At 43.7% G+C, this 26,002-nt stretch overlaps 1 protein-coding gene across 1 annotated transcript in view; it reads right to left on the bottom strand.

Moving 5' to 3' along the window:
- LOC117526658 (multidrug and toxin extrusion protein 1-like) overlaps positions 1 to 26,002 on the bottom strand; it is a 55,161-nt gene that overhangs the window by 9,992 nt on the left and 19,167 nt on the right. The window contains exons 3-10 of the mRNA XM_034188712.1: positions 21,575 to 21,643; positions 19,362 to 19,510; positions 17,359 to 17,401; positions 17,169 to 17,213; positions 16,992 to 17,089; positions 12,863 to 12,960; positions 11,550 to 11,731; positions 4,976 to 5,084 (exon numbers count right to left, since the gene is read on the bottom strand). Coding sequence (XP_034044603.1) covers positions 4,976 to 5,084; positions 11,550 to 11,731; positions 12,863 to 12,960; positions 16,992 to 17,089; positions 17,169 to 17,213; positions 17,359 to 17,401; positions 19,362 to 19,510; positions 21,575 to 21,643 — 793 coding nt within the window. The remainder of the gene's footprint in view (positions 1 to 4,975; positions 5,085 to 11,549; positions 11,732 to 12,862; positions 12,961 to 16,991; positions 17,090 to 17,168; positions 17,214 to 17,358; positions 17,402 to 19,361; positions 19,511 to 21,574; positions 21,644 to 26,002) is intronic.

The following is a 26,002-nucleotide window of genomic DNA, read 5'->3' as shown; positions in this document are numbered from 1 at the left end:
CGCAGCACTGGTCGGCATCACCGCGATTACTCTCACTGCCTCCGATGCGCTTTCTGTGGGCTCGGTAAACGCAGCAGTGGGCCACTCATACAGCCCTCCTGTCTGCTGTGCGGAATTGCGCCAAATCTGGCAACAGGTCCAGAGACTACACTCGCTGTTTTGATGCAGATGTTGAGCTCCGTGACCACAGAGACAGGACTTGGATTCTTTGCGGGTCCCGCATCCGTACCTCCGGAAGCAGCGAGCGGACTCTGTCGACAATGTCGGACTCTGTAGTTTTCTCTGGGCCCCTCCCCAATCGGACCGGGAGTGACATGTTTAGCCGCCTGTTCTCCTTGAATTGCTGGCTGTCTGAGTGGTGTCCAAAAAATGAGGTGGGCTTCATAGATAATTGGCAAAGCTTCTGGGGAAAACCTGGTCTTGTTAGGAGAGACGGCATCCATCCCACTTTGGATGGAGCAGCTCTCATTTCTAGAAATCTGGCCAATTTTCTTAAATCCTCCAAACCGTGACTATCCAGGGTTGGGACCAGGAAGCAGAGTTGTAGTCTTACACACCTCTCTGCAGCTTCTCTCCCCCTGCCATCCCCTCATTACCCCATCCCTGTAGAGACGCCTGCTCCCAGACCACCAACAACCAGCAAAAATCTATTTAAGCATAAAAATTCAAAAAGAAAAAATAATATAGCACCTTCAACTGCACCACAGACTAAAACAGTTAAATGTGGTCTATTAAACATTAGGTCTCTCTCTTCTAAGTCCCTGTTGGTAAATGATATAATAATTGATCAACATATTGATTTATTCTGCCTAACAGAAACCTGGTTACAGCAGGATGAATATGTTAGTTTAAATGAGTCAACACCCCCGAGTCACACTAACTGTCAGAATGCTCGTAGCACGGGCCGAGGAGGAGGATTAGCAGCAATCTTCCATTCCAGCTTATTAATTAATCAAAAACCCAGACAGAGCTTTAATTCATTTGAAAGCTTGTCTCTTAGTCTTGTCCATCCAAATTGGAAGTCCCAAAAAACAGTTTTATTTGTTATTATCTATCGTCCACCTGGTCGTTACTGTGAGTTTCTCTGTGAATTTTCAGACCTTTTGTCTGACTTAGTGCTTAGCTCAGATAAGATAATTATAGTGGGCGATTTTAACATCCACACAGATGCTGAGAATGACAGCCTCAACACTGCATTTAATCTATTATTAGACTCTATTGGCTTTGCTCAAAAAGTAAATGAGTCCACCCACCACTTTAATCATATCTTAGATCTTGTTCTGACTTACGGTATGGAAATAGAAGACTTAACAGTATTCCCTGAAAACTCCCTTCTGTCTGATCATTTCTTAATAACATTTACATTTACTCTGATGGACTACCCAGCAGTGGGGAATAAGTTTCATTACACTAGAAGTCTTTCAGAAAGCGCTGTAACTAGGTTTAAGGATATGATTCCTTCTTTATGTTCTCTAATGCCATATACCAACACAGTGCAGAGTAGCTACCTAAACTCTGTAAGGGAGATAGAGTATCTCGTCAATAGTTTTACAACCTCATTGAAGACAACTTTGGATGCTGTAGCTCCTCTGAAAAAGAGCTTTAAATCAGAAGTGCCTGACTCCGTGGTATAACTCACAAACTCGCAGCTTAAAGCAGATAACCCGTAAGTTGGAGAGGAAATGGCGTCTCACTAATTTAGAAGATCTTCACTTAGCCTGGAAAAAGAGTCTGTTGCTCTATAAAAAAGCCCGCCGTAAAGCTAGGACATCTTTCTACTCATCACTAATTGAAGAAAATAAGAACAACCCCAGGTTTCTTTTCAGCACTGTAGCCAGGCTGACAAAGAGTCAGAGCTCTATTGAGCTGAGTATTCCATTAACTTTAACTAGTAATGACTTCATGACTTTCTTTGCTAACAAAATTTTAACTATTAGAGAAAAAATTACTCATAACCATCCCAAAGACGTATCGTTATCTTTGGCTGCTTTCAGTGATGCCGGTATTTGGTTAGACTCTTTCTCTCCGATTGTTCTGTCTGAGTTATTTTCATTAGTTACTTCATCCAAACCATCAACATATTTATTAGACCCCATTCCTACCAGGCTGCTCAAGGAAGCCCTACCATTATTTAATGCTTCGATCTTAAATGATCAATCTATCTTTGTTAGTTGGCTATGTACCACAGGCTTTTAAGGTGGCAGTAATTAAACCATTACTTAAAAAGCCATCACTTGACCCAGCTATCTTAGCTAATTATAGGCCAATCTCCAACCTTCCTTTTCTCTCAAAAATTCTTGAAAGGGTAGTTGTAAAACAGCTAACTGATCATCTGCAGAGGAATGGTCTATTTGAAGAGTTTCAGTCAGGTTTTAGAATTCATCATAGTACAGAAACAGCATTAGTGAAGGTTACAAATGATCTTCTTATGGCCTCGGACAGTGGACTCGTCTCTGTGCTTGTTCTGTTGGACCTCAGTGCTGCTTTTGATACTGTTGACCATAAAATTTTATTACAGAGATTAGAGCATGCCATAGGTTTTAAAGGCACTGCGCTGCGGTGGTTTGAATCATATTTGTCTAATAGATTACAATTTGTTCATGTAAATGGGGAATCTTCTTCACAGACTAAAGTTAATTATGGAGTTCCACAAGGTTCTGTGCTAGGACCAATTTTATTCACTTTATACATGCTTCCCTTAGGCAGTATTATTAGACGGTATTGCTTAAATTTTCATTGTTACGCAGATGATACCCAGCTTTATCTATCCATGAAGCCAGAGGACACACACCAATTAGCTAAACTGCAGGATTGTCTTACAGACATAAAGACATGGATGACCTCTAATTTCCTGCTTTTAAACTCAGATAAAACTGAAGTTATTGTACTTGGCCCCACAAATCTTAGAAACATGGTGTCTAACCAGATCCTTACTCTGGATGGCATTACCCTGACCTCTAGTAATACTGTGAGAAATGTTGGAGTCATTTTTGATCAGGATATGTCATTCAAAGCGCATATTAAACAAATATGTAGGATTGCTTTTTTGCATTTACGCAATATCTCTAAAATCAGAAAGGTCTTGTCTCAGAGTGATGCTGAAAAACTAATTCATGCATTTATTCCTCTAGGCTGGACTATTGTAATTCATTATTATCAGGTTGTCCTAAAAGTTCCCTAAAAAGCCTTCAGTTAATTCAAAATGCTGCAGCTAGAGTACTGACGGGGACTAGAAGGAGAGAGCATATCTCACCCATATTGGCCTCTTTTCATTGGCTTCCTGTTAATTCTAGAATAGAATTTAAAATTCTTCTTCTTACTTATAAGGTTTTGAATAATCAGGTCCCATCTTATCTTAGGGACCTCGTAGTACCATATCACCCCAATAGAGCGCTTCGCTCTCAGACTGCAGGCTTACTTGTAGTTCCTAGGGTTTGTAAGAGTAGAATGGGAGGCAGAGCCTTCAGCTTTCAGGCTCCTCTCCTGTGGAACCAGCTCCCAATTCAGATCAGGGAGACAGACACCCTCTCTACTTTTAAGATTAGGCTTAAAACTTTCCTTTTTGCTAAAGCTTATAGTTAGGGCTGGTTTCTTTCTCTTTTTGCTCTGTATGCACCACTCTGCATTTAATCATTAGTGATCGATCTCTGCTCCCCTCCACAGCATGTCTTTTTCCTGGTTCTCTCCCTCAGCCCCAACCAGTCCCAGCAGAAGACTGCCCCTCCCTGAGCCTGGTTCTGCTGGAGGTTTCTTCCTGTTAAAAGGGAGTTTTTCCTTCCCACTGTAGCCAAGTGCTTGCTCACAGGGGGTCGTTTTGACCGTTGGGGTTTTACATAATTATTGTATGGCCTTGCCTTACAATATAAAGCGCCTTGGGGCAACTGTTTGTTGTGATTTGGCGCTATATGAAAAAATTGATTGATTGATTGATTGAAGGGAGAGTATGCACATTGTGTTCTGCGAGTATCTGTTTATAATCTTCTCGCACAGAAGAAAAAAGAGAGTGTTTACACAAGAGAGAAAAGTGAGAAAATGTTAATGCCTGTTTGAGAAAAGTGTGTAGTGAGGGGTTATACAGCCTTGAAACAACTATAACAATTGCAAAAAATAGCGCTGACTACTTCGCAGATTTCGCTGTTTTCTTCTGTTAAATAGATAAAAACGTCCACCAGAACATCCATGTTGACTCACAGACTGAATGCACTCTCCATGCTTTCCCTTGAAAGAGAACTGACCGAATCGTTGGACTGTGATGACGTGATAAGAGAGTTCAACAAAAAAACCCGTCGTCTCCTGCTGTAGCATTAAAAGGATTCATCAAATGTAAGTGTGAGACCATTAATTACTTTTTTCTTCTAAATAGGCCTAATTACCTCCGCCAAGGAGGTTATGTTTTCGGTCGAGTTTGTTTGTTTGTTTGTATGTCTGTCTGTTTGTAGTTTTTCCTATCAAAGTAAATTTTTTGGATGTCAGTGTCTTTGTATGTATGTTTTGTATGTTTGTGTTTCTGTGTTATGTGATCATTGTTTTTAGTTATTTTGACATATAATTGTGTATGTAGTAATTGTAGTAATTACTTCTATAACCAGGTGGACATAATAAAACATAATGAGAGCGCACTGCTTCATTCATGCCATTTCATGACTGTACGTCTATGACCATGGGTCATATACAGAGGCACAGAGGGATCATATTTGTCTAGATATTGGAAATTGCGGGGTTTTATACGGTGTGTGGTTTTCTTTTTTTTTTTTTTTCCATAGTAGCAGCGGGATATGGTGCAACACATTCCAGCTGCTCCCACTTGCAGCAGGATCATTCATGCCTGCCTGACCATGTGTCCATCCCGACGTAGGCTCAATGTTTTGGTGGTTTGGTCATTTGGGCTGTTTCGTTGTGATTTGCCCTGATTGGTACTTATTCGTATTATGTTTGAAGGGGTCCTTAACGCCCTTCTCTGAATGTGTTGGCTCACCTGAACAGATGATGGGAACTTTGCAAGACAGTTTGGCCTGCTCTATGTTTCCTGCTCCGAGTGCATTTCCGACACGTACACTGGCACCACCAGATAACCCAAGTGGAATCTGTGGGAGAAAATTGATTCTATCATTATCCTGACTCGTCTTTTTTTAAACCCTGCCCCCACAGACATGCATGCCCAAGTACCCTTCTTATTATTGTAACGAATAATATATATGAATGCATGAGTGTAATGGAAGTACAGAATCATCACACAAGTATAAAGACAGCAAAGACATTAACTCCTGCTTAAAGATCATATTTAGTTCTGATTTAAAAAAATTTTTTTAATTGCAGCTTTACTTCTCTGCAAAGTCAATTTTATTTTGCAGTTCCTTAAAACCACCCAATTTAAATCCAGTTTAAACAATAATATATCTTGAAACCTACCACAAAGTCTTGCAAAGCAGTTGATTCAGTTGTCTATACTGTACTGTGAGTGATCCTGGAAACTCATGGGATCCTCAAACAGCTGCATTACATCATAGTTAGCCTATAGATGAACAGCACGATAATCCATGGCTATGAGCCTTTACCATGTTCCCCCGTGCATCTTTTTTAGTGTTAACAGTGACATGCTGGAGGCCAACTTTTTGCAAATTCAAACAAATTAAAAGGGCACTGATAAAGTCAGGTATCAAGAAGAAGTCAGTGATTTTGAAGAGTAATTCATGCTTAAAGACTGTCAGATGTGAGCACAATGTGAGCAAGTGGCCACCTGTACTCTATGGATCCGTTACCACGGCATGCACTTTTAAACATAAATTTCATAGTTTGTGTTAAAAAGAATTTTGGTTGCAATTTACACAGAGGTAATCAGAGCACCTCAGTCCGTATCAGACAGGCAGAGGACTGTCTGGACGGGTACTTGTGGAATCATGCAACTGTTGTGAAGAAGGAGAGAGAGAGAAAGCATGTGTGCAAGCAGCAGGTTCGGAGGAAGGACAGAGACTCAGCACTTTGAATGATACAGAGGAGAAAGGTAGACATACTGCACACAAGATACCAAGTGGAATGGGAAAAAAGGCAGGAGCATCAGAAGTTGGTCCAAACGGTTCTATCGTGTTGAGAAATGTGTGGGCATAATCCTCAAGGAAGAGAATGTAGTTAAGGTGAAGACAGTGTGTGATGGAGTGACAAGTCTCCAGCTACAAACTGATGAGGCGATGATGAATGTCATCACAGGTGCTCCACAAGTGGATTGTGTGATTGTGTGAGAGAAGGAAGATTTCTGAACTGTGTCACAGGGAGATAAAGTGGTGGACAGCGTACCTAAGGGCCCCTTCACACATAACATGAATGTGGATGAATGGCGCATGAAGGAGGATTTGAATGGCAGTCGTGAAAAATCGGGGCCGCACTTGAACACCTCGTATTCAGCCACAGCACATGCACTCCACATTCTCATCGCACTACTGTTCTTACTGTCATCTGACCATGGTCGCAACACTCATACAGCATGTCGACTGTAGTTGAGGGACTGCATGAAGTGATCGGCCACCTCGAACCCTGGCCGAATGTGGTGAATGAACTAGCCTTCACAGAAGTGTCTAATAAGGATGAATAGCACTAAATGGCCATTCAAACCCACGCTCACCAGAATCGCGGTGCCACCCACAAACTTAAACAGCAGTTGCTGGGCACTTACAAATAGTGGGCCCATTCATGCGGCCAGCACGAATTCTTGCACAGGATACCACCGTTGAGGTGCGGTCATAAAGGTAAAAGCGCAAAGGGAGGATCAGTTTGTTTGGGTCCGCCCCTGAGCAAAACAATGGCGTGTGAGTGAATCATGCTCCCCAACGAGCAACACGAATGGTCATCCCGGGCGCCCTCCCCTCCACTTCTGTCGGGGAGCCATGGAAGTGGGACGGGCCCGCCTCACCAACAAAGAGAAGGAGCACTGCCGTGTGGGAGGGACTCTGTTTGTAATGTGGACAATCTGGTCACGTTCTCATACATTGTCCGGTCATGGTGCCCCGGTGCGGCCAAGAGCAGTAGTTGCCGGGTGTAGTCAAATCTCAATAGTTCCCTCTTACTCAGATGTGTTAATGCCAGAGCTAAAGTCTGATTTGTCCACCCTGGTCTGCCAGTGTTTTCTGATTCTGTGCCGATTCCTAATTAAGTGTTATCCTCTTTTGCCAGGTCCCTCCATCTTAAGTTGTATCGACTGTCATTGCCCTCTGGTGGTCCATGCAGAGGATTGTCGCCAATTAGGCCAAATCGTGTTCCACACCCAATCAGTTCGTATGACCATTCCAGACAATCATTCAGAACTCATCAGTTTCCATATTTTTGACAAAATGACTCATCCGGTGATCCTGGGGCACACCTGGTTGCAATGCCACAAACCCCGTCTAGACGGTCTCACGTGAAGATAGGGTCTTGGGGACCTGCATGTAATGATATCTGTTTAACTAAGCTGGTCAGCACTTCTGGTGTAAATAAGTCAGATCTAGAGGGGGGTTCCTGCATGCTAGCATGATCTCGCAAAGTATTTAGCAAAGTTAAAGCCAAATCGCTTCCACTACAATCGCGAGTACGATTGCACCATTGTATTACTCCTGGGGGCTGCCGTGCCCCAAGGAAAATTGTTGTCTCTTTCAGTGCCGGAACGTGAACACAATATACAGGAATCACTTTCGGCCGGCTTGATTTGCCCCTTGTCCCTCACCCGCCGGGGAGCGGTTTTTCTTCATAGAGAAGCAGGACAAATCACTCCACCCCTGTATTGACTATCGTTGGCCTTAACGACATCACGGTTAAGAACCAGTATCCCCTGCCATTGATTTTCATCAGAATTCGAGCTGCTGGAGGGAGCTAAGATCTTTACTAATCTGGGTTTACGAACGCATATCATCAGGTTCGCATTCATGCAGGGGACGAATTGAAGACCGCCTTTAAGACACCCATTATAAATATTTGGTAATGCCTTTTGGACTCACCAACGCTCCCGCAGTATTTCAAAACCTTGTTAATGGACATCCTGTGCGAGTTTTTGAACAAGTGCTCTTTGTTTATTTGGATGAACATTGATTTACTCTCCTGATGTAGAGACTCACACTCAACAGGTGCATTCTATTCTCCAGACTCTGCTGCAAAACAATCTCTATGTCAAAGCAGAAAAGTGTTAATTCCACTGTTCCACAGTGTCATTCTAGGTTTTGTGATTTCAGAGGGTCAGATTCAGATGGATCCGGCTAAGGTTGGCTGCGGTCCGCGAGCTGGCGGTTCCTAAATGCCGCAAGGATGTTCAGAAGTTCCTGCGTTTCGCCAGCTTTTATCGCATATTCATCCGCAATTTCAGTACAATTGCAGCTCCGTTACATAATGTATCCTCCTCTCTTCGTTTGTTTGCGTGGACTCCTGAATGCGATGAAGCATTCCAGAACCTAAAGAATATTTCAGAACAGCCCCATGCTGCTCCTTCCTGACCCCACCCGGCAGTTTGTGGTTGAAGTTGATGCATCCGATATCAATATTGGGGCAGTACTTTTCCAACCAGGTCCCAGGGACAACAGTTGCATCTAAAAAACTCACTGCTGTCCGAACGTAACTACGGCATCAGAGATCGCGAACTGCTGGCAATCAAAGTGGCCTTGGAGGAGTGGAGTCACTTTTTTGGTCTGGACTTATCTTAAGAACCTGGCATATCTCCTAAGCGTCTCCAATGCATGTCAAGCGCAGTGGGCCATCTTTTTCAGCCGGTTCAATTTTATTTTGTCGTATCATTCAGGGTCCAAGAATGGCAAAGCCTGACGCGCTTTCCCATTTAGGTGAGTCCACCGACTCCAATCCCACTCCAGAGCCGATTCTTCCGAACATGTTTCGTGTCTGCTCTCACCTGGAATATCTAATCTAAAATTAGGTCGGTATGAGGAATACTCCCATCCCCCAGACTGCCCCACGGCAAGGTTGTTTGTTCCTACCTCTCTTAGGGGGAGGTCATTCACTGGGACATGACAGTTGCTTTTCCTGCCACCCAAGCGCCCCAAAGAACAATGTATATTCTCACTAAAAGGTTTTTGTGGCCAAAGATGTTGTCTGATGTCAGGAATATGTAAGTACTTGTTCCATCTGTGCTATGCAATAAACCTTCTATGTGTCCACCTGCAGGTACTCGTTACCTCTACCATTCCTGTTCGTCCTTGGACTCATATTCAGTGGATTTCAGACTGGCTTGCCGCCTCTAGGGGCTACTCTGTAATTATGACGGTAGTAGATCAATTGTCCAAAATGGTCTGATTTTGTACCTTTACCTAAAACTCCCGTCCACAAAAGAAACTGCTGAAGCACTCTTGGTACATGTTTTTAAGCTACATAGTTTGTCTCAGAACATAGTCTCAGACCGGGGTCCCCCAGTTTGTTTCACAGTTTCGGAGGGAGTTCTGCCAGCTAATCATGGTCACGGTCTAGTCTTACCTCGGGTTACCACCCTTAAGCTAATGGCCAGACAGAATGCCTTAATCAGGAACTGGAGAAAAGGCCTGCAATATTCTGTCCTCCCATTTCCCACCTCCTGGTCCACTCAGTTACCCTGGATTGAGCTAGCACATAATTGCCTACCTACTGCTGCCCTCTGGTTTTTCTCCGTTCCACGTTGTTTTTGGTAATCAACCTTCTCGGTTTACCGCCACAGATCTGCGCTCACGTGTACCTTCTGCTCTGGACTCTTCATGCGGTGCCGATGGACCTGGGAGCCGGCCCGGAGGGCCCTGTTGCAGTCCTCCAAAACTTACAAGGCGGCGGCGGATCATAGACGGTCAGTGGCACCCTCTTATGTTCCACAACAACATGGGTCTGGCTATCCACGTGACACCTGCTGCTTCATGGTGTACTTCGGAAGATGGCTCCCAGGTTCATTGGCCCATTCCCTGTAGCTAAGATCATTAATCCAATCTGTCTGTCTTCGTCTTCTAAGGTCCATGAGAGTCCATCCCACTTTCCACGGCAGCCATCTTAACCGGTCCGTTCCAGCCCTTTGTGCTCACCTACTGATCCCCGCCGGCCGCCCTGTTTGTGGATGGGGGCCATCTTTGCTGTGCGGCGCCTCCTGGCTTCCAGGTGGCAGGGTTGTGGCTTCCGTACTTAGTGGACTGGGAGGGTTATGACCCCTGAGGTGCGGTCCTGGATTCCTTCCCGGTTTATTTTGGACCCGGTCTTGTGCGTGAGTTTCATGCTTCTTACCCTTCTGCTCCAGGACCGTCAGGGGGCGGCCCTGTGGTGGTGGTGGTGGTGGTGGGGGGTACTCTTGGGTTCTTGGATGGTTGGGTTGTTTTTGTGTTCTGTCTGTCACTTGCTCTGTCTTTCTGCTTGGGTTTCTCTGTCCTGCTTTTTCTTGTCTCCCTCTCTTGGCTCTTGGTGGTGGGTGTCTCTCTCTGTTTGGCCAAACCCCGGTTCTGGGAGCATCTCCGCACACATGTTCTTGAATTGCAGTTAATCACCTGGGTGCTTTATAAGCCTCACAGTTTGCCTTTGCTCTTCAGCAGATCGATGTGCCTTCCTTCCAGCTCAGTTCCTGTATTTTTGCCTTGCTCTGTTTGTGTACTTTGACCACGCTTTTTTGCCTGATGTTTTTGATACTGTTGCTCTGCTTGGACTGCCTTCTGTGTACCAACCCCCAGCCTGTTTACTCAGTAACGTTTTTACTCCACTGAGCTGTGTTCCTGCGTCCTGCATTTGCGTCCAGCCTGTCCTGCCTATCGAACCTGATACAAACTCCCATGGCACGTTGCAGCACAATGGCCATTGTTTATCAGTTAGATAAAATTGATAATACTTCCATAAATATTTCTCGTATCAACTTTCTGTTTTCACAGCATTCATCCTTGACCCAAAATACATAAGCATACCAGATGGCCAATGTCAGCTCCCCCCGGTTTTGCATCATCGAAGCCATACACATGCGCGTGTGCACACACACACACACACACACACACACACACACACACTCACACACACACAAAAAGAGGCCACTTGGCTATTATATACAGATTTTACATTATATATTATCAAAACATGCCCCAGTTATTCTCATATTTGAAAGTGAGGTGCGGCTGGCACTGACAAAGTTTGATCTGGATCTTATCTGGACTGTGGATTTTGTGGACATTTGAATTTAATATTGAAAAGTCCATCTAATGTACATTTTGCATAATATCTCAATCAAAAGTGCCTCAATCACTCTCATTTGTGTCAATGAGGTGCAAACTTGCACTCTCAATGAACAGACTAAGTTTGATATGCATGTGATCCACATTGCAGATTTAGCAGATATTTGATATTAACATTGAAAAGCCCTTTTGATCTATATTTTCTATTATATTTTTGCTTATGAAAAGCCACTTTTAACAGGACTTTGACCTTGAAATTTTTTTTCCAAGGTTAAAATATGTGGAATTGTAAACTAGAGTTGGCTGACGTTTGCACTTTGTGAGTGAGGTGTTCTTGATGAACTTGTAATTATCAACCCATGACCTCAGTCACACTCACTTGTGTTATCTGTAATTGAAGACAAGAAGCAGAGTTACCATGAAAACGATGATAGACAGCTGGTGCGCAATGGACTGTGCTCCCAGCTCAGTCTCACTAATCAAACCGGCCAGGAATCTTCCCAACTCAAACATCCACCAATCCAGACAAACCATAAGCATGGTGGGGACGGCCAGTTTAATGAAGAGTCCCCACTCCTGCAGACAGTCCAGGGACCAACCTGTGGATCAGAGGTTTTATGGATTTAAAAGAGCCATGACCGTTTTATGTCATTTCTACCAGCAGGTAGGCTGGTATAATCACTGGAACATAATATGAAATAAAAATAAGAGTGGATCATTCCAGATGAGGAAAATCTGAATTCAAATCAGTTTAATCTTTCATATGCATCTCAACGTAATTGTTGTGTGTGGGCCGACAGAAGAGGAGGTACTGCTGGCCCACCACCAGTGGGCGCCCTGCCTGAAGGGCGGGCTTCAGGCACGAGGGGGCGCTGCCGCCACGGACACAGCCGGGGGTGACAGCTGTCACTCATTATCTCTTGACAGCTGTCATCCATCTACTCAACATCATCTCACTCCATAAAGACCAGACGTCATCTCCACCTCGTTGCCGAGATATCGTACTTCATTGGAGGTAATATCCTCAGCCGTTTGTGTGGTACAATATAATTTGTATATTGTGAGTGTTTGCAGGAGTACCGGTACCTCTGTCGGTGGAAGCTGGGAGAGTGCTGGACGGCACTCTTTTCCCCTGAGGAATCACTGCGATACTCTGCAACATATTGAGAGGTGGAGGTGGCATTCCCACCGCTGTTGTTACTGGGTGTACACACACCCACACTTGACTGTCTTTGTTCTCGCCAGCAGTACCAGATCCGACAGTCGGGGACGGTGATCACCTGGGAATTCGGGACTTGGCGGCTCCAGTATTCACCAGGTTCGGTGGCGGCGGAAATCGTGTGGTTCCGGCTCTTCTCATGACAGACGTCTTCTATCCTCGAGCCTGCCCACACGTCACCTTTGTGGATTGACTGTAATCATATTCTGAGATTGTCTGTATATTCGTTGTGCTCCTTCACAACATTAAATTGTTAATTTTTGGCTCATCTATTGACCGTTCATTTGCGCCCCCTGTTGTGGGTCCGTGTCACTACACTTTCACAACAGTAATCTCCTTGTAATTACTAAAACTTAGTCACTAAGGAGTGCGCAAACTTTTCCATTCTGCATGCTGGATAAACATTTGTCATTCAGTGTAAATAAGAAAGCAAGCTTTCACCTCAAGATGTGAAAAAGTATGTTTGCAGAACTGAATAATAGTAAAACAAATCGTGGTATTTATAGCTGACCTCCCCAGGTGGTTTTGTGCAATCCCTTCCAGCAGGTGTACATGTAGAGGAGCACCAACAGACTAAACTGTGAGATGACACTGGCTGCTGCAGACCCTCTGAAGGAAAAAGAAAATTATTAAAAACAGTTTATTTATTTATTTATTTATTTATGAAGGAAAAACATAATCACAGAAGGTAATCTGTCCACAAATCCACAGCTGTCAGCATCTGTAAATCACAATTTCTGATAAACTGGACCTCATCTTACACCAGAGCCAACTTGGATAAACTTTAAAAAAAAAAATACTGTAATTTGTTACCTATATTTATATTGTTTTTCAAAGTGCATTTATAACATGGTTGAAAACTTATGAATATACTTTGAGAGAAACACCAACAAAAACCTGGTCAAACGTCACCTTAATTGGGTGATTTCATGATGTGATTACAGTCTCAATGTAAACACATCAAATTAAAAAAAACCTGAAAACAAAATTAAAAGCAAAATAACTGATTACTGTTACTGATTGACTTTTTGAAATTATCTTGTGCATCAAAATTCACCTGTTGCAAAAGTTACAAGCTTATAGCATTCATCATCTTTATATTATCATATTAACAATTTGAAGGGGATGGACACATTTACTGTACCCATCTACTCACACTACATTTTAGAGGGTACTTGCCTAAGCTTTTCTAAAGCTTACTGTAACGATCCTCTCTATTTTCCGCCCCCTAGTGACTGTTTCTGGTGTTGTTATTATTTGAAGTTCCTGTGGATTTATATGTCCATTTGTGCTGTCTGTATCCTTGTATCTCCTTGTAAGTTGTGGGATTATTGCTGTTTGGTTTGATTATAAGGTTTTGTTTCTGTATTCTGTATTTATTTAGTTCATGTTTTATTCTGGTGGTCGCATTTCCTTGTGTATTTTGTTAACTTTCTTCCTGTGTCTCTCCCAAGCTGTTGTCAGTTGATTGTGATTAGCTTCACCTGTCTCCCATTTCTGTGATCCTCTCCCTGTTTATTTATACCCCTGTGTTTCTCTTGTGCGTTTTGGCCTTTTCTTGCCTCTAGTTTTATAGTGCTTCCTGGTGATTGACTTTTTGTTGTTGAAAACTGGGTTTTTTTTCTCTCTCTCTCGCTCTCTCCCTCTTCCTGAGTGTGTTTTTGAGATTATATGCTGCTTTTGGACACTATCACCAGTTGCGCTGTTTGCTGTCTGTGCCTTGACCTCGAGCTCGGTTTTTGGTCCATCTGCCTGCCTATCCCCTCTTCGACACTGTCACCCTCATTGTCTGTCTTATCTTATGTGTACTGACCTTTGACCTCTTCCTGGTACTGTAATAAAAAACATTTTATGCCAGACCATCTTGAACGCTACGTTGGGGTCTCAACCAACTGTGACAATTATGACTATCACGTTTACAATGTGTGACTTTCCAAAGTTGGAGTTTTGAGAAAAAGAGAATTACCTCGATACGTACCCAAGAATTAAGAAATTTCTCAAAAACTTCCAGTTTACCAAAGGCATGTTGGCACATCATAGTTCACCAAATTCATTAGTTTTCACATTTTATGACAAACAGAAGGTTGGGAGTTGCAGTAACAGATGGGCAAATAAAAAAATTATGTGCTGACGTCACCAATGAAAGTGCAACAAACTCACTCACTCACTCACTCCTGCTTATTCCAATTAAGGGTCATGGGGGGCTGGAGCTTATCCCAGCAGTCATAGGGCATGAGACAGGGTGCACCCTGGACAGCATGCTTCCCCCCGCCCTTTGCCGATTAACCCCAATCCTGTGCATGTTTTCTTTTGTACTACATTGCATTTACTTTCTAAACTGCACATACGGCAGTAAATATAAACAAAATATATTCCTGTTTTATTGGAACTTTATTTGTAATAACAAAATATTTACAAAACAAGCATGAAAAATTGACATTACTGTTTGATAATTTGGCACATAAAATGTAGTATCAATGAGACTTTTCAAATATGATATATATATATATATATATATATATATATATATATATATATATATATATATATATATATATATATATATATATATATATATATATATATATATATATATATATATATATATATATTCATACATATTTTTTAGGACATTGCTTATAGGTGCAAACAGTGGGCAATACTGCAGAGAAAGTCCAAGTGATCTCTCTCTTGGTAGTCGACCATGATGGTTTGAAATTTGCAGGTGGTATCCCGGTACATTTGGCGTTGTGGTGGGGCAGGTTTGTCGGCTCCCAAAAGCTGGATGACAACTCTGTTCATCGTTCTTTAGTATATCCAAGAATACCCAGATGTTCGAGTGGTGACAGCCGACATTAGCAGCCATGTGCCAGTGCCGGTCTTCAATTTCAATTTATTTCCTTTATATAGCACCAAATCACAACAGAGTTGCCTCAAGGCGCTTCACACAGGTAAGGTCTAACCTTACCAACCCCAAGAGGAACAGTGGAAAGGAAAAACTCCCTCTGAGGAAGAAACCTCAAGCAGACCAGACTCAAAGGGGTGACCCTCTGCTTGGGCCATGCTACAAACATAAATTACAGAAATAATTCACAGAACAATTCACGGACGAATATACAAGAATTGCTGTTGGTGCACAGGACAGGAGGATCGCCAACACAAACACAATTCCCGTCTCTGGATGGAGCTGCACCTTAAACAGAGAAAAAACAGAATCAGGCATCAGAAAGACAAAAAATACTGTATAATTTGCCAGCATTAATCTACAAGAAAAACAGAAGAAATACTAAGGTGATCACCGGCCACTAGCCCTAAGCTTCACTAAAAGACCCAAAATTTAGGTGAAGTTGAAGTCTTCTACACTGTTATTTGCGCGTGGCTGATACATTCCAGATAGCAAGAAAACTGGACCCCTGCAGTTCACTGGTTGCCGCTACTTGGGCGACTGATGAAGTTGTCTTCAAAGTAATTGACCAAAGGCTGGAGCTTCTCAGGCAGTCCCTCCTGAAATGGGCCAAGTGGTAAAGGCACCCTTGCAGCTCTGCTTCTGGGAAGGCGGTGCAGACTGCACTGAGGGCTGCCTGCTCAAAATCCATCAAGATGGTGACTGGATTTAAGTTGCCCTCTGCATGCTTCAGTGCTGTGAATACGGAATTATAAGTTCCTTCCTGTTTGTTTGGAAGCAGAGCATAGATGCAAGGGATAACCTGGCCGTTAATCAAATCATGGATTGTGTTGACTTGGAAAAATATTTCCAGCACAATTTTGAAAGTTTCATCCACATACCAGTGATTAGCCTGTGCAACGAAATACAAATCTGCTTCAGCAGAAAATACCAGAAGTCGTGGACCATCTGTGACGCTGTCAGGAAGAAGAAATGGCTGGTGGTGACCTGAGTGTAATGCAGAGGCAACTGAAGGTCTCCAACGTAGTGGGTGGGGATCACTGGTACACTGCTTAGCCCTGCGTACCAGTAGGTGGGGGGAAATGACCTAGGGGGAAAAAGAACTAGGGGAGAAATGTCCTGGGGGAAATGACCGGGGGGATGCCATGATACCATGATGATCTCCTAACACAATATTGTCCCACCTAGCACTGATGGTTTCTCTGGGTTATCATCTCCTGACACACTATTTTCGCACATAGCAGTGTGATGATCACTAGCAGCGTGATGATCTCTCTCAGGGATTTATCTCCTGACATGCTATTTTCACACCGAGCAATGTGTTTCTCTAAGCAATCAAGTTTTCACACTGTCTTTCCTTCACATTTTTTCTTTCATTTGTTTAGTTGTTTTCTCTGCCGTACATTCATGGCCAGATTGTCTTATTTAATCCAAGCTCTCTCTCATTTAGTATTCCTCATGTTCCTAATTTTGTGTGCGACCTTGCTGCCATTTGTTGACCACTGAATTGACCCTGTCAAACTTTTGGAATTGCTTGCATGGTAGGACTGCCTTTGTTTATGATTGTAGCTCTATGGACTGCTCATCTGTGTACCGTCTTATGTCACAAAGATAAATGTTTTAAGTCAAAGGCAGAAAGTAAATTACTTTTCACTCAATCTGATATAGTAGGCTGTACAATAATGCAATAAGAACTATTAGCTCAAACACAGAATAATGAAACAACCATACTTACACAATTCCGAACTTCATATAAAAGAGAAGAATGTAGTTGATGGCTATGTTAATAACGTTCGCAACTGCTCCAGTTACAACTTGAGGCCATACAATCCCCTGTAAATGGTACAGTCTGGTCAGAATTTGGATTTTTTTTAATACATACCATTAATCTGTGATTGTGTCAGAACATCACCTGGTTTTGAAGGTACTTCACTTGCAGCCGGTACATAAAGTCAGCCTGAACAAGCAAAAACAAAGGAACACAAAAGCAAACATGACATCCAGAGTAACAAGAAAACAAACATTGACAGAAAGTGATGAAAAAAATCAATATGTACTTTTGTTAACTACTGTCATCATGGAAACTATTTGGATGCACTCACAGGCAGAGCAGGCATGATGACCTTCACATAGAGCTGGGACAGACTTCATGTCAATAAAAAACAAAAGTAAATTGTACAAAAGTAATTCCATGATAAACATTTGGCAACAAAATGATTTCCAACCTCCACCAAGGGGGTCATATTTCTGCATAACAATTTTTTCAAACATTCTCAAGATATTTAGGGCCCTGTCCCATTGGCGTTTAGGAGGATTTGCGGATGGAATGCGAACAAAAGTGACCCACATCCACCACACAAACGCAATAACCGTGTAACATTCCTGTATGAGTCGGCCACATCCGAATACGTCCGTGATCAGCCGCAGAGGCACGCATGTCCGCAGCCAGGATTTTTGAGCGGCTCAAAAATCCTGCTGCGGATGAGATCCGCATCACTGCCTGAACACATACTGAAGACATACGCAGGACATACACAACCAACGCGCCACATATCCCCTGTCATCCACTGATATCCGCACCCGACGGGTCGGCGCGGCTTGGCGGCGGACCGGGACAGCGTGCAAAACAGATATGACGCATGCCCAGCACAGCCACATCACGGTCGTAAATGGTATGTCGCGCATGCAGACAGAGTGGGCACGGATGGAGCGAGTGCATCACGGCCACTGTGTCCCTCATGGGGGCACCTCCGCGGTCGCCTGCGCTTCTGTTCCCTGTTATTATATCCGCTTTTCTTCCTCATGTATTCGCTGATCCACCCCGGGACGTTTGTCATTTCCGCCCACCTTTGTTGCGGACGCTCAGCTTTTGTGTCCTCATTTCATGTGCAAATCCTCCTAAACGCCAGTGGGACAGGGCCCTAAGTTAAAAACCGTTGGCACACATGATTAAAGCGATCATTGCAAGAGCAGGACAAGGAAGCAGTTCTAGAAATTGCAGTCTAATGGGCTAATGCCAGGCTGGCTCAGAAGTGGAAGCAAAGGTCAGGTCCACTCTGTACCAGAGATAATCCAAAGACGTGAAAATCATTACTGGGAACTGAACACGAACACAATGAATGTAACACAAAGTGAGTGAGTGGCTGTCTATTGCTGCATTCCAGATACCTCAGAATAAGAATTTTAAACTCAACAAAGTACGTTGGAATGGAACTTGAAGGCTGAATACAATGTTCCCTGTACAATGTTGACACAAAAACAACTTTTAATTGACTTGTTGAAGTGAAACATTCAGTCAGTTGATTTAGTTTATTTTAACTGTTGCAGACTACACATTGTCAAACCCAACACATCACGTACGGTACTTACGCATGGTCAGTGACCCTTTGCGTTACTGAGTTTATTTACAGTACTGTCATTTATGTCTCATAACACACAGATCTGCTTGACTTCCACATTATCAGGCAACATTTATGTATGTTTGGGTTGTGGTCATGGTTGCGGTTAAGATTACGGTTAGCCAATCTCGATCCTGATAGTGGGTCTTTCACCCTGATCACAAACTTGACCTGGTTTCCTGAACCCATAACTTCTATGACAGAGATTATGTGTTCACTGGTTTATTGTGTATCTGTCTGTCCATGCATCAGGAGAACATCTCAAAAGACCTTTGATCCAGATCCTGATTAAAGTCATCCTAAAGGACAGAAAAACTCTGAATCAGAGATCAAAGTTAGCATTAAAGTAATCAGAATCAAAGTTTAATGGTTAAAGACCAAAAGCTACATGGACCAATTGATTTGGAGTCAAACCAAAATGTAGCACACTCTTTCTTGCCCCAAAATATCCATCCATCCATCCATTTTATCCGCTTTATCCGGAGTCGGGTCGCGGGGGCAGCAGCTCAAGCAAAGCTGCCCAAACAGAAATTCAAGTAAACCAAAGGAATTTTCAAGAAATCAGGAATCAAGATAAACTTGAAAAATGATCAATTAATAACAAAAATATGTAATATAATAATATACAATATAATATATTTTGAATAACTGATTGCATAATAGGATGCTCAAGGTTAAGGTGATTGAGGAATATAGTAATGACTGACCGGGCCACTTCTGGAATCTGTTTGCCAGCAAGAAGAATGGTCTCAGTGTTGATGAGAACAGCCCAACAGGGGAAACAGGCCAGCAGCAGAATCAGGATCCCTCTCTGCAGAATCACACCCACACGCTTCAGGTTACCGCTCCCATATGTCTGCAGGAAACAGGTGAATGGATGCTTAGATATGCTGAGTCTGAAGAGCACCACCACCACACCACACCCAAAAGACATGACTGGACCACAAAAACACAGTTCATCTTAAGGTCCCCATCACACTTAGCAAGAATCAGCAAGAATCAGGCCGAATGGGGGAAAAAAGCCAAACTTCGAGGCACAGTCGGGAGTGACAGACACTCAAACAGCCGTGTACGAATGCAGTACAACCACTTAGAATGTGGGTGGATCCCACCTCGACTGAGTCATGAACACCCTTGCATATGCCCACGATCACAGCCCAAACGTATACTTGGACACCAGTACGGATACTTATAATGCACTAATAATATAAATAATGCACTCCGAGTGCCAGAGGGATGCAGTCTGGAAGGCACACACGGGAAGAGGAGGGCGTGAGCCTGCGCTGTATCTGCCCTTTGCACAAGACCTGCCGATACTGGATTTCGAAATGGATCCATTGTATGGACCTATGACTTGTAACCCAGGATCGAATAACTATCGCATCGCTGTAGTACATGTAATCACGTGTGAGCATGATCTGACCCCACAGCTGCACAGGGCTGCGTACGATCTGACTCCACAGCTGCACGGGGCTGCGTGCAATCTGACTCCACAGCTGCACGGGGCTGCGCGCGATCTGACTCCACAGCTGCACGGGGCTGCATGCGATCTGACTCCACAGATGCACGAGGCTGCACACGATCTGACTACACAGCTGCACGGGGCTGTGCGCAGTCTGACTCCACAGCTGCATGGGGCTCCACGCGGTCTGACTCCACAGCTGCAAGGGGCTGCATGTGATCTGACTCCACAGTTGCATGGGGCTGTGCACAGTCTGACTCCACAGCTGCAAGGGGCTGCACATGGTCTGACTCCACAGCTGCATGGGGCTGCGCATGCTCTGACTCCACAGCTGCACGGGGCTGCGCATGGTCTGACTCCACAGCTGCACGTAGTTGTGCATGATCTGACTCCACAGCTGCACGGGGCTGCGCATGATCTGACTCCACAGCTGCAAGGGGCTGCACATGATCTGACTCCACAGATGCACGGGGCTGTGCGCAGTCTGACTACACAGCTGCATGGGGCTCCGCGCAGTCTGACTACACAGCTGCAAGGGGCTGCGCACGATCTGACTCTACAGATGCACAGTGCTGTGTGCAGTCTGACTTCACAGCTGCATGGGGCTCCGCGCAGTCTGACTCCACAGCTGCAAGGGGCTGCACGTGATCTGACTCCACAGTTGCATGGGGCTGCGCACGATCTGACTCCACAGCTCCAAGGGGCTGCGTGCGATCTGACTCCACAGATTCTTGGGGGTTGTGCGCGATCAGACTCCACAGCCCCACAGGGATGCGATGCAGCCCCACTCTCTGGCTGGAGAGGTGAGTGCGATCTCCTTCTCATGTGCTGTTCTGGGGGGACTGTGCAAGTCCAACATGCCACAAACACCACCATGACATATGTACAGTACATAATATACAATACGCATAACTGGAGGTAGTGTGGGTCAGCCTGACTCAGTCTGTGCAAGTCCTTGCACCCCAATCGTATTGCACTGTTGGTGCTGTCTGGCAGCTCCGTGCCACATTCGGCACATTCTGGCAGAATTTGACGTGCGTGACCCATAGCGAATTTCCCCCAAACATTATCACACTGTTTCTAATGCTGGTTTGATGTTGTCAGAACATTTAGAACGCAGTCAGATTGCAGTCAAGCTGCACATCAATTGTCGTTCAATATTTTTGACTTTGACTATGCCACGGATGTGTTGAACATGGGCAAAACAATCAGGTGCGGCCGCACGACCCTGCCAGACTGCTCTGAGAATGTCGTCTAATGTATCCGAATGCACCTCAGCACTTCCAGAATGTGGGCTGAATTTTCATTCGGAGGGGATTCTCCAGTGTGATGGGGGTGTAAAGCACATGGTGATGGCATTTTCAATTACACTGTAAAACATTATGGGAATCCACCATTTCTGGGTGAATTTGTCCAGATTAGGTCCACAAAGAGAACCATTTTCATTGTTGTCACTACCTGACTGATGAGGGTATCACATGCTTGTGCCAAACCACTGCCAAAGGAAAAACCAGTGGTATTAACCACCTGCCATTGGGGGAGAAAAAATACATACATAATCACTCTCTGTGTGTCACCGTAAAACACAAATCCATCACAAGACAACTGAACACACAGAGATGATTGAAGTCAGACTGCACTGAAAACAGGAGTAAAGGAGCTGACACACGTTCACAATTTGTACAACAACTAAGGTCAGTGCCTCCAGAACATATTCATATCATTTCACTTTTTCCACATTTTATGATACAGCCTTATTCCATTGCAGTAAATTCATCTTTCCCTCAATTTTTTTTTTTTTTTTTTTTTTTTTTAGAAATGTAATAAAAAATAAAAAACTAAGAAATCACTTGTACGTAAGTATTCACACCCTTTGCTCAATACTCTGTTAACGCACTTTTGGCAGTAGTTACAGCCTCAAGTCTTCTTGAATGTGATGCCACAAGCTTGGTGCACCTATCTTTGGGTACTTTTCTGTATTCCTCTTTGCAGCACCTCTCAAGCTCCATCAGGTTGGATGGGGAGAGTTGGTGCACGACATTTTCAGATCTCTCCAGAGATGTTCAATCAGATTCAGGTCTGGACTCTGGCTGGGCCACTCAAGGACATTCACAGAGTTGTCCCGAAGCCACTCCTTCGATATCTTGGCTGTGTGCTTAGGGTCATTGTCCTGCTGAAAGATGAAACGTCTCCCCAGTCTGAGGTCATGAGTGCTCTGGAGCAGGTTTTCATCCAGGATGTCTCTGTACATTGCTGCATTCATCTTTTCCTCAATCCTGACTAGCCTCCCAGTTCCTGTGGCTGAAAAACATCCCCACATCATGATGCTGCCACCACCATGCTTCACTGCAGGGATGGTGCCTGGTTTCCTCCAAACATGACGCCTGGGATTCACACCAGAGAGTTCAATCTTTGTCTCATCATACCAGAGAATTTTTTTCTCATGATCTGACAGCCCTTCAGCTGCCTTTTGGCAAACTCCATGTGGGCTGCCATGTGCCTTTTTCAAAGGAGTGGCTTCCGTCTGGCCACTCTACCATATAGGCCTGATTGGTGGGTTGCTGCAGAGAGGGTTGTCCTTCTGGGAGGTTCTCCTCTCTCCACAGAGGAATGCTGGAGGTCTGACAGAGTGACCATTGGATTCTTGGTCACCTCTCTGACTAAGGCCCTTCTCCCTAGCCAAAGCAGCCAGCTCTAGGAAGAGTCCTGATGGATCCAAACTTCTTTCTTTTTTGGATGAAGGAGGCAACTGTGCTCATTGGAACCTTCAAAGCAGCAGAATTTTTTCTGTACCTTTCCCCAGATTTGTGCCTTGAGACAATCCTGTCTGATAGGTCTACAGACAATTCCTTTGACTTCATGCTTGTGTAGAAGAATTTTTAGGTCCATATTTGAACTGTGATGAACTATCAAGTGTCCTGATCCGAACTGTATGTCCTCTGGTTGAACTAGCAGGTGTTCAACCCAAAAAAAGGGCTCTATTAGTCATTTAGTCTGTCAGGGGCTTTCCAAGGCCTTTTAGGTGCTTTCCCGCAGGCCGCGTGCAGGGGCCTCAGGCCAGCTGCACGTGTGGCTGAGGCCACGTGCGGAGGGGGCCTCAGGCCAGCTGCACCTGTGGCTGAAGGTCTTTTAAAAAAATCAGTTGTAAATCCTTCATGTTTTAATGGGAGCGTTTGTCACATTGAAATAATGGCCTAACACCTGCTTAGGGTTCACTAGAGGACGCTTCCAATAGAAAACCATGTCTTGGGAATGAAATAAATAAAAAAGTCGAAGGAGGAGCGATGCCCGCGGGGCTCCAATAAATAGACGAGCGCGGTTGTCATATTCAGTCTCTCTAGAGGACTCAGTTTGTCTAAGCTTTGTGTCGAAGGCTTAAATAAACTTAAAAACTCTGTGCATTTTATCTTGCTTAAGGCTGAATTATTCTAAAGTGTTGTGTCCTTTTTCTAGCATATCACTTGCAATTAGTTTGTGTTATCTAAAAGAAGACATCCCGAGAAGACTAAAGACGAGCCGCGACAGAACTTGGCGAGCCAGCTTCAGGAGGGTCCAGGGGCATTCCGGCAGCCTGGGGCAGTCCAGCTCATCCCTCCAGACCATAAATAACAGTGATCACGACTAAAAGGTAAGCAGAAACCTTTTATAATTTCTGCACGATCTGGAGGAGTGAGTCGGGATTTCCGCCCAAGTTGACAGGTGATATTTTTTAATTGCCTCTTACCCAAAAGAACCTGGACTAAGAAAATTGATAAGAGACTAAAAAAGATAAGATTGAAAATTATCAGGCCTTGTAGATAAAATGCTCAGAAGGTGTGTGTGTTCCCGGGAAAAAGAATGTCTGTGTGAGTGAAAGGTCAGGAATGTTCATGAACTCTGGTGCGGAAAGAGTGCGTGGAGAACTAACCTGGATGCTTGGGGAATAATTGGTGTTGAAATTCATTACTAACGTGCCGGCTGATAGCATGCGCTGTAGGGGTTAATTTAGGGGAGTATACTGACAAATAGATACAAGGTAATACAAGGTTATTTAAAGAGTTTAACAGAGACTGAAGTGAAATAAGTGAGAAAAAAGAGTTTAACAAGAGAATACGTGCAAAGAAAGCACAAGATAAGCGCCTGAGGGGGCGCAGTAGAAATACCGTACGTGATAAAGAGATTTAAAGAGAAAAGTGCAAAGAAGCACAGCTGACAGTAAGTAAAAGAGCTCAATAAAGGACGTCATTTTTAAGAAAAGAGAAAAACTATAAAAAAATAATAAAATGAATGAAGAGTTAGTGCAGAATACATGAGAATTAATGAAGCAGAAAATAGTGCAGTAAGGCACCAGATACACGCTTGTGGGGCGTGGGAGAAGAATAAGTAATTAAGTACACAGTAATATGAGTTTTTTATAAGACAAGAAAAAGAGTATTTTCAGTGCAAAGGCACATTAAGCTCACGAGGAGCTCAGTAAGTGAAAAAAAAAAGGTAGAAGAAAGTGCAGAAAGGCACAGGATACGCACGCGAGGCGCGGTAAGGCGTAGAAATAAATGAAATATTGTATGCTCAGAAAGGAGCTTGTGAAAATAATATAGTAAGCACAGGATACGCACGCGAGGCGCGGTAAGGCGTAGAAGTAAATGAAATATTGTACGCTCAAAGAGGGCTTGAAAAAAGTAATATATGAAGTTGCTGACAGCGCCGGAGAAGCTGTCTAACGTGAAGAAGAGATACATGCTTAAACAGAACACATTGGTGTTAAGTGAATAAAAAGGTTGTTTAAAGCCGCGGAGTGAAAAGTGGCAGAAGTCTAGATAGAGATATATAGAAAGTTGTTTTTAATAATTTTTGTGTATAAAGCTGTTGAAAATTGTGTGTGGGAGAGTGGAGAGTAAGCGGGGAGGTGCAAGCAAAGCTGTGAGGGCTTGCAAGCTGGCTGACATACAAGATTAATGTGAAAGAGTACGAGGAGGAGGTATTTAGACCCAACAGGAGGACTTGGGAGGTGCATGACAGGCAGAGAGGAAAGTGTGAAACAGAGACAGTGAAGAAAAAGACAGGAGAAGAGTGCTATGTAAATACAGAGAAGGTAGATATTATTTCAAAGAGAGAAAACTAATAAACAAATATAGCAGAAAAAGACTAGAAGCAGAAAGTTAAAAAAAATTAGAAGGAAAATAGAAAGTCGGGAGCAAAGACATTAGGAAGTGTTAGGGTTGTAAGAGGATTAAATAAATAAAATTGGTTATAAATCAAAAGAGATAAAGCTTAGATTATAGTGAAAAAGCTGACAGACTGATCAATGCTTGGGACAGTCATTGATGGGAGACTTAAGTGATGATGAAATAATACTCCCAGAACATTACTTGACTGACGGAGACATCGAAACCCAGGGAATCAGGACACATTTTTTGGCTGGAAAGGACCTATTTTGACAGGGTAGGAGCAGAACATTGGCAGGACGAACAAGAGATCAATCAGAAATTATGGCAGATTACTAAGGTAATCAATCTGAAGCAAAAGAAAGAACAACTCCCTGTAATTAATTGGGAGCTGCTGATAAGACGTCTGTGGCATCAGGGTTTAACCCCGTGGCTGGAGCTGCTTTGTGCTGACCCTAATAAAGAACTTAGCATACCATTAAATCATTTAGTAACACTACCAACCGATCCAGGTGAAGAACTGTTTCCTAGGTTGACTCTGACTGTGGTCCCAAGGAAGGTTCGGTGGGAAACAGGTAAATTTTCATATTTAGTTAAAGAAAAAGAAGACGGGCATAGCAGTTGGAAATTTAATCCTTTTAAGGGTTTAAAATACAAAACAGGTGTTACAGCCAGCAAGTTATTGGTCTGGATCAGGACAGCCCCTGAGGGACTACCAGAACACCATAGAAACACCTCACAT

This window comes from Thalassophryne amazonica, chromosome 15, assembly GCF_902500255.1.
Source record: "Thalassophryne amazonica chromosome 15, fThaAma1.1, whole genome shotgun sequence".
NCBI classification, from domain to species: domain Eukaryota; kingdom Metazoa; phylum Chordata; class Actinopteri; order Batrachoidiformes; family Batrachoididae; genus Thalassophryne; species Thalassophryne amazonica.
The sequence above is the reverse complement of the archived record's forward strand: the minus strand, read 5'-3'. Positions and strand labels throughout refer to the sequence as shown.